Source organism: Eptatretus burgeri, chromosome 4 (genome assembly GCF_056783735.1).
Source record: "Eptatretus burgeri isolate ZD-2024b chromosome 4, Ebu_testis_v1, whole genome shotgun sequence".
Taxonomy (NCBI): Eukaryota; Metazoa; Chordata; class Myxini; order Myxiniformes; family Myxinidae; genus Eptatretus; species Eptatretus burgeri.
The window spans coordinates 79,880,990-79,890,659 of NC_140964.1; the positions used below are offsets into that span (position 1 = coordinate 79,880,990).

At 45.1% G+C, this 9,670-nt stretch overlaps 1 protein-coding gene across 5 annotated transcripts in view; it reads left to right on the forward strand.

Annotated features, from left to right (window-relative positions):
* The window catches only part of LOC147028483 (syntaxin-1A), a 150,200-nt gene that overhangs the window by 123,024 nt on the left and 17,506 nt on the right, over positions 1 to 9,670 (forward strand). Inside the window, exons 10-11 of one of the 5 annotated variants that reach the window (XM_085878908.1) lie at positions 6,253 to 6,321; positions 6,688 to 7,425. The exons of 1 other annotated variant lie outside the window; for it this stretch is intronic. In XM_085878908.1, coding sequence (XP_085735034.1) covers positions 6,253 to 6,321; positions 6,688 to 6,738 — 120 coding nt within the window. In that variant the 3' untranslated portion in view covers positions 6,739 to 7,425. 3 more of the 5 variants (XM_085878907.1, XM_085878911.1, XM_085878912.1) reach the window with 3 other exon arrangements.

Sequence of the window (9,670 nt, forward strand, 5' to 3'; positions counted from 1 at the left end):
CCCATCGCATGCGGAACGTGTGTCATAGGCCGAGTACGTCGTAAAATTTAGAACATGTTTAAAATTTCTTGACGTACTCTACTTACTACGACGTATGATAGCGTACTTTAGCGTTCTACTCACGTATACCAAACTTACTCATACCGTATTTGACGTGCCCCAACGTTTTAGACACATTTTTCTTAGGTCGGCATACGCTGGCAAAATCGCCAAGATGTGACTGCGATGTTGACACTTCCATTTCTACGGCAGTTATGATTCGAATCGTTGTGCATCAGCCTTTTAATAGGCTACGTCACGACATCGTCGGCGATGCGTGCAACGCGCTATGCCTAAGTTAGACTATCGTTGGGCATCGGTTGTGTAGGCCGACAACAGGTTCAGCATTCGTTGGTATAAGTTATCTATAACACAACGAAACGTTCTGTGTCTGTTACTAATGCGTTATACATAAGACCAAGTCGTTATGAATACGTCCGAATCTTAAAAAAAAAACATCAAAAGTTCAACGTAAGCCAGTGTTTTACATAAATTTTAATACGTTGCCATCGCTGGCTAAAACGTCAAGGTGTGACTGGGCCTTTAATAGCATCCCTTATCTCACTTCTCAACCACCCTGGTCTCTTTCTGTTTCTACTTTTACATCTCATTGGAATGTACTTGCTCTGCACTCTACACATTTGCTCCTTGAAAGTTTCCCATTTCTCTGATGCTGATTGTCCTGTTGTTGGGGTCTCCCAATCTCCATCAACCAATTCTCTCCTCCTACCCTCAAGGTAGGCCTTCCTGAAATCTAATAGCCTTACCCTACTATTCTGAACTCTAACCCTCAACAGAATCTTTGCACACACAATGTTAAGGTCACTTGCTCCTAAATGCTCCCTGACCTCCACCTCCTCCACCATATTGGAATCATTACTTAAAAGGAGGTGGAACACTGCACTCCCCCTCGTGGGCTTATCTATAAACTGGGTAAAAAAAGCAATTCTGGACTAAAACTAGGAAATCCTCATCTGCTCTGCCCTTTCCCTGTTCCTGGACCCAATCTATCCCTGGCAAGTTAAAATCCCCCATAATCAATACTCGACCCTTACCACATGCCCTTTTGAATTCTTCATGTACTCCTTCCTCCTCTTCCTTCACACCCGGAGCCTTATAAAAGCATCCTACCATTATCTTACTGTTTTTACAATCTCTAATCTCCACCCATACAGAATCCTCTACATTAATTCCCTCCTTAATGTCACCCCTTTCTCTTGATACAATGCTGTCCTTCACCCAGAGTGATAGTCCTCCTATTCTCTCCTTCCTATCACACCGATACACCTTGTAGTCTTCTAATCCTGACCTCCAGTTACTCTCCTCCTTAAACCACATCTCACTCACTGCAACTACATCATCCTCCTCGCTATATACTTTGGCTTCAAGCTCTTCCATCTTATTATTATTTAAACTTCTGGCATTGGTGTAGAAGATATTTGACTTTTCCCTTCCTGAAATTCTATTTTCTTGCCTGGCCTTATTGATCACAATTTCATCATCAATTCCTTCCTCAATAGCTTACCTACCCTCCGCTGACCGAAAAAAAGCCTGAATTCCTTCAATTCCCACTGCAAACCTTGCTGCCCCCTTTCTATTTAACATACGGCCGTCATTCCGGAAACACTCCCTTTGTCCTCTAAATGATTCCCACTGCTTCCGAAATGTAAAACCTTCCTCCTTACACCATTCCTCCAGCCAGTGGTTGATGTCGATTGCTCGGCTCATAATTTCTATATTGTTTCCTAATCTTGGGAGAATCCCAGAAAACATGACCTCACAACCCTTTACTTTCAGACGCTTACCCAATATCCTGTATCTATTTTTCAATTTTTTTTATTTTGTTTGCTCACGGTATTAAAAATTTTTTTAGGGCTGAAGGGGGTCTGTGCGGGGGGGGGGGAGGGAGAGGAGTAGTGGGTGGGTGGGTTGTATACATTGTCAAGGCTCGCATAAGGGCCAACACACAGAATATATAACAAGGAAGACATGAGACGAGTGGTGAAAGAGGGAAGCACAAAACAGTCGAACAGAGACATTAGGAGATCTATGTAACGGATAGGGATGAGGCAGGGTACACAAAACTTTGCACGACAGGGACTTTCAGGAAGAAAAGCAGGGAATTTGAAGGAAGTGGGTTTGGGATGGATTAACGGGGGTAGAAAAGATCAACATTTTGGATAGGGGAAAATATGAGATGGTGGTGAACAGCTGTTTTGAAGACCTGGAGGGAGGAGTGGGATTGAAGAGTGTGGGAATTTGTTCCAAAGGTAGGGAAATAAAACAGGAATGAAAGAGTGAAGGTGAGCATTGATTCTTGGTTTTGGCAGTTTCATCAGAAGGGGGGGGGGGGGTTGGCACCACACCATCTGGCACCGGAAGTGTCCCCACCATCTTTGTTGTACGGTACCTCCCCGCTATCGAGTTGAGGATCACACGTGTGTAATAACATTTAAGCCATGGTCTTGGGGAGTTTAGAATGATCGATTGATGTTGAGTTTATTTGTGTGAGTATGTGAGGTAAGGTTCACTTGATCCATGTCACAAACCTGTACCAGAGAGACAGGGATCGCAGAAATTTGGAATAGGTAAATTGGAATGGCTCCACGGGTTACGTTGAGTATTGTGGCATCCACCGGGTAATGCAGTCTTTAGATGGGAGTTGTACAAACGTTGAAGTGTTTCAGTTAAGTTTTTGTCCGTTGCAGTAGATTTGTTGGGTGTGTTTTCTAATATTTCCTACCTGCCCCAGGAGTGAGGAGCAAGGAACCAAGAGTTTTGCAAATATTTGAATTGTTGTGTTTAAGAGGTGTAGAACGTTCAGGAGAATAGGTAAGTTCACTACGGCTCGCTTCCCACAGCCCCCCCGCCCCACAAAAATTTATTTCATAGGCAAATTAGGTGTCAGTCGGTGAGTGGTAAAGCTGGAATGGTAACGCCTGCATTGAACCTTGCAGGAGCGTCGGTTCAGGGGAGGGGGCTGTGTTATGTTTGTGGGGTAGATGGAGGAATTTCATAGGAAAGATAGGATTGTATAGAGTAGCTTGGTTTGTGGACACGTTGGAGACATCTCGATATAAATTAATTAGGGAAACTGAGCTTAAGTCTTACTTGTCACCACATTGGGGGTGGTGCTGTGTTAATTAGGTAAGGACCAAGGATAATTTCCCCAGTATGTGATTGCCCCCTGTGACATTTTCCTATGTTTTTGCATTTCAAGACTGGCAATAAAAAGGGATCACTTCCTTAAAATGATGACAACTGAGCTGCACGTCCAAGCAGGCAAATAATCCCGCTTCCAGGGGTGACACCACGCCCGGGAGTGGATGATTAATGGGCGTGACGTTAGTCAGAGAAGGAATAGCACATCTCTGGAGGAGAACAGGGAAGAAAGAGATAATGGTGGGAAGACGCGATCGAGTGAGTGGGTCTCGCTGGCTGGCTACGCCTGGACACGACGAAATACAGCAACACAATTCTTGTGTCCTGCTGTGAATTTTCCCGCGTGATGGGGCAAGACACAAGTCATCGACTGTTGGGCTACATCGTGTGAGACGTACCTCGAAGCCTCCTGCTGTGCCATTCTGGGCGGGTGAGCCCGGCATTCCGCAAAGGAGCGGCGGCGACCGCCCCAATCGTGAGGAGGAACCTTCATGACAGCTTGTGGGCTCTCTTGACGAAGGGACCATCCGCACAAATTACCTCCCATACGCTTCGCGCAACGAGAGCAGCTTGGCGCCGTTTTGGGCGTGGTTTTCCGTGGAGGACGGTGCGGCTCGACCACAAAGCTCATAAACTATCACTTCTGGACCTGAAGCTAAGTGCCAGAATAGAGGTGGGATTTTTCTTTTGCGTTATCTTTTCCCCTTGTCTGTTTTTGTGTCTGAATGTAGAGACACCTCAAATAGGAATTTAGATTTAAATTACCTCACGTCTTGATTTATTTCCATTCTAACTGTTTGAGTTTCTGTTTATTAAATCATTATTTATTTAATTTGCTGGTGTCTGTGTATCCCTTGTGGGTTCGAGATAAACCCCCTTGTGCTGTGCATCCATCTGCTCCGTCCTTGTTGCTGTTCTTTCCCACGCGCACGTCATAACCTCCGAGAATCTCGGCTGTAAGCATCCAAGGGAAATCGTTTTGCCATTCGTCCATGAAGGGGCTAACCCCCTGGACATGACAATATTCCAAGTGTTTGACCAGCTTGTGATTTTATCCAGGTCTGCCGAGAGTGAAGAGGCTGCTGCCTGCCGATCCGAGGGATGAGAGATGGTACGGCAAAGGATGGAGTCATCAGCAAAGAGATAGAGAATTTTCCAGTCTGAGAGATCGTTGATGAAAACAAGAAAAAGCACAGGGCCAAGAATACTGCCTTAAGGAACTCCAGCCTGGACAGGAAGAGGAGATGATAGAGAGCCATTAAGAGCTACACATTGACTGTGACAGGAGAGGAAGTCCACGAGCCATGACTGGAGATTGCCTTGTTTGAGTGACTGTTGCTCCTGATCCAGGTGAGCTTCAGGACATAGTCCTATTTTTTGTATGTATGACCTTTTGACCCCACCCGAGGGGGTGGGACCAAAAATGAAACTGCTCGTGCACCTTCGTGCCATGTGGTGATTATAACTACCAAAATTGGTGAATTTCTGCACAACTGTTTAGGAGATCAAGTGATGGACAGGGCCAATTACAATATCCCCCTGTTTTTTTTCAAAAAGTGTTGGGATTATAAAATTCAACACCTGTTAGTCTCTAGACAGGTGTTGATGGCCTCTCTGTATTCTACCACCTCCTTTTTGGACTTGCACCCTCCGCCGTCTTTGCTCTGTCCCTCCCAGGTTTCTACAGGGCACATACGGTCTGTCACTAACCCTTTTCCTCTCAAACTCCCAAAATCCAGGCTCACTGCTCACCTCCACTTATTTGTTCCTCTTTTCTCTCACCTGTGGAGCATACTTCCCCAGTCTGTTCAGTTCCATTCTTCCCTCAAGGGCTTAAAGACCATTGTTCACCACTACTTCAGGTTATCCCTCATCCATATCCATGATGTCTTGTACCCCAATAACCCAATTCCTGAGCACTCCCCCTTTCCAGGATATTATGATTCCCACCCACCCCCCTCCTTCACCTCTTTTAGTTTGTTCCTTTTATGTTTCATCCCCACTTTCCCCTTACTATTCTTGCTGTGTTTCAGCTTGTATGCAGCATGTTCACCATGTGTCCTTCTCCCCCTCCCCTTGATCTCGCTCTCACTTCCACTCCACTATTGGTGTATCTCCATTTCCATTTTGGTTCATTTCATTCTGCTCTAGCTCTTCCACAAGCCTAAATCATGTATACAAAAAAAAAACCTCTCCATTGCCACCATCTTCATTTTCAGCAGAGTCATTAAACAGGAGACATGTGATTATGGGTGTTAACAGCACAACAAAGACAAATCTCTGCAACACAAAATGATCAATTCACCAGGGTTGTTTAAGGTTGTTATGGGCTTTGTATCATACAATTCTCTACCATCCAACCTCTCCTATTATTTTCTCCTTTGGTCCTCCTGACCATGTCCTTCTCAAAGTCCATATATCTGGCTATTATGAGACTGTGATCTCAATGCCGCAGAATATAGCTGTTTACACAGCCCAACTTGCAGGGACTGCAAACTCCCCTCACAAATGATTGGGCTGCCATCTCTGTACATTTAATATCGATTGTGCCTGGCAATACTTTCACAAAAGCCTCACACTTTCTTGCACTGGTTTATCCCATATCATATCTTTATCATTTCCACCCTCTCAGCAATTGTACACTGAATCCTATGGGAACAGAGTTTAAGTCAGGCAGATTGCTTTTTCATTAGAGAAGACCAAACAAACTTCAGGGTAATCTATGTCACTCCATAATGCTTGCAAAAAATATACACAGTATGTCAATCCTTGGACCATCCAGAAAACGTCATCTTGAAAATCTCAAGGCTGAACTCTCCATCCAGTTTCCTTCCTCAAAATTATGCCTTGTCAAGTCTTTTTCTGGTGTATGCTCTTACTCCATCCCCTCCCTCACTTCAAATAACCTCACTGCAGATAACCTCTACTCATGACAAGGTAGAACATTTCAACTCATCTTTTGCCTTTCAGATACCCAACCTATCCTGCTCTGTTTCGCCTTTACCCCCTCATACACATTGCCAACTGGACTTTGTTTTTTTCACACCCAAGAAGGAAGAGCAAGTTCGATCCAGCCTTGACTCTACACCGAAGGCTGACGCAACCAGCATCAGTACTCAGGTTCTCATATCCTGCTCTTGCTTCTCCTCTGTGTGCATTATGCTGTCCCTGAATTGATCAGCCAGGTCTCCTTTGGATACCTGGAAGTTAGTTAGGCAACAAGACTCCATTCCACAAGCAGCATGCAAAAATAGATACTCTCAACTATAGACCATATAAGCAAATCCTCAAAGATATTGTTGCGGAAATGACCCTCAGTGTGTTATTAAATATAGGATAAGCCCAGATCCCCCATTAAATGCATGTTTAGCCAGGTTGTTCGGTAAATGGACGTTACATGTGTGTTGGGAGGTGTAAGAGGCTGTTTATTGCTTGTACAGTGGTGGTGGACCGAAAGGTTCTTTTTCTTCGTTCCCCTCTCCGAAGGAGACTCCGCCCAGCGCTCTGAGAGGGGGAGTGGCCGAGAGAAGTAAGTGAAACTGAAGGGAGGAGCCAGTCGGCTTTGAGGCGAGCGAGGGCTGGAAAGGAGAAACTGCAGTCGGCCGAGAGGCGAGAGGGAAACTGAGAGCGCAGAGTCTGCCATTTGGCAGTAAGAAAAACTGCCTGCGCATCGAGTCTGCCATTTTGGCAGTGGGAGAGGCCGCCTGCACGTCGAGTCGGTGATCGACTTTGTGGAGGAGTGGTTTTGGCCGGCGGTGCCTCCTCGGCCAGGGACCCAGCCTGCGGAGCCCAACACCTCAATTTGGCCTTGTCTGGTGAACAGGCCAGGCTTGGAATTGTATGCTGGACCGTGCGTGAGGGCTGCGATAAATGGACGACGCTACCATTTTTCCACGCGGCGTGTTTGAGCTTGGGTGCTCGAATCCGTGGACATCGGCTTGTCACGAGCCGCATTCGAGCCTTTGACACTTTTCCTCTCGTCCACGAAGCATCACCAAGTACTCTGTGTCTTGTCTGCATGCTGTCCATGTCTTGTTTGCATGTGGTCTAAGGTTTATCTCGTTAGGGTCCCCTTCGAAACCCGTAGCTCCCCAGTTAAGAACGGGTTATAGATTAATTATAACATTGTCGTGAATGCTTTGCTTGTGTCGTGTCCCCAATAAATCTGGCTGATTCGTATGAAGTTGTTGCTTTGAATTAATTTGTGCCGCGCCGAGGAACGATCTGCTCAATTTGGATATAAAAACCAAAATGGTTACAGACTGGCAGAATTCGCTCGGTCTCTGACAAAATCAGTCTGTAACCGGGGTCTTTTCCCCCAACTGGTAAGGTCCAGGGGTACGTTGGTATCGCGATTCGAGGCGCGTGACCCCAGGCCTGTGCCGAACCAGCCGGCGTTATAACCCCGGAGACGGCGGTGGTTAAGTGACGCCAAATATTCAACATTGGCTGTCGAGAGAAGAGTGCGAAAACCCAAACTGGTTATGAACAGTGATTGACATCACTCGTCAGAATCCGCCCACCACGAATCCACAACAATATAATCAGTCATGGAATCCATAATGGCTGCAAACATCAAGTCGATCCTCTGATCTGACCATCAATTTGGATTTCATTGCAATCACAAGTCTGAATTACTGCTGCTCCTCTCTCAGTAATGCTCGGAGGCCCTAAATCTCAACACGAGTTCAGAACTGTCTTATCGGGCATTCAATACAGTGTAGCTCTACTCTGCTTGCCGAGATCACTGCCTGCAGAATACAAAGCTACCTTTACACCTGGTTTTCTGATTTCAACATGTGCAATCAACACCTCACTCACGATCAATAGAATCCTTTAATCACCTCCACCGGTGGAGGCTGGAATTCCCAAGGTAGTCTTATGCCCAGTCTTTTTATTCATATTTTGCTACAAGGAGCTCGACTCTTATGGGAGCTAAATGACATACTATCGAAGGTATGGGGTGAGGATGTCGGCCAGTTGTGCTCACTCAGGATATAACTACTGCACGACAATGTGATGACTACCTATTCCAGCGGAGATGGGTTAGGAACTTGTAATCCACCATACAGTCCAAACACCTCACCTTGTGATTTTAATTTCTTTGGACCACTCAAAGAACATTTGGCTCCTATAAAGTTTCCAAATAATGAGGATGTCATGTCCTGAAGTGGCTGTGTGTCCGTCCGAAAGATTTGAACAGGTGAAATTGAGGTGTTACCACATCGATGTGTGTGTGTGTATACAAGTAGTCGAGGAATACCTCAATAAATAGCTTCATGACAATACGACCCTCGTTCCGCCAGCGAGAGCTTGGCGAATCAAATTCGCGAATCAATCAAGTGAAACCCATGTGTGACGTCATCTTGATAAAACAGAGAGGGTAATTAAATATTTAAATGCAACCTCAACACTCTCCTCTGTAACGAGCATTAAGTGTCACTGGTAGTAACTTTCGTTCAAAAGGAAAGTGTTCAGTGAAATAGGTCATCTACGTATTATGTACGTAAAATTTGGTAATTTTTGATGCAATGTAATCAATGCGTCTGCGTTGCTTTCCTTATCTTTAACCGGTGGCCAACCCCGACTTCCTTGAGCCTCGTCTTCTCTTCCACCCAAACTCTCATACCCTTGCCTTTCACTGTGGAGTGAGAAGTCTTCTTCTTGCCTATGACAGCTTGGCTGCTAATTAGCTATCATTTTGTTGGCGCACAACTTTGCCGCTGACGCTGTGCCCCTATACCAGTACACTGGTACTCATATCACTGACCTCAGAAGGATGACAGGCTGAGTCAAACCCACCTGGTGTTAATTCAGCAGCCAACAGGGCTCAAACTCAGGACCCTGAGCCAACAACACCAGGCTTGAGTGAGAAATAAAACTAATTGATATCATCGCTTACGTTTCACTTTGGTCGCTCTAATAGCTATTAGAGCGACCAAAAATAACTATAGTTATTGCATGTTAATGGACATGGCAGCAGAGAAGATTGTGCTATCCCTAATGGTACACTCACTCCTCGGATCATTTACAAAGCAGCACACTCTACCGCCCCTATTCCTTCATCAATCTTTCATAATATTTTCATCGCCAATTCACACTTCTGTTTTTTCCAGATAATCCACTTTGTTTAAAAAATAAATATAACCATTAAAAACAACAACAAAAACAAAAACGTACTTTGGTGTTGCTTACATTCAATCACTTCATTTAAAAGCTCAAATCAAATAACATCCCAAAATCCATCCCAGCACACTCGTCTGCACGAGTTTACAGGACTTCTAATTTTCATCCATTTTAATTGTTTGGCACGTACAAGTTTTCCAACTGCTGTTCTTCTATCAGGTATGTAACCCTTGGGTTCACCTTTGGCAGGTGCCATGACAATCTCTTCCATCTGTGTGATTATGGGTGACCTTGACACTTTTGGGTTTCTTTAATGGTCTAGAAACCTCTTGCACCACCAATG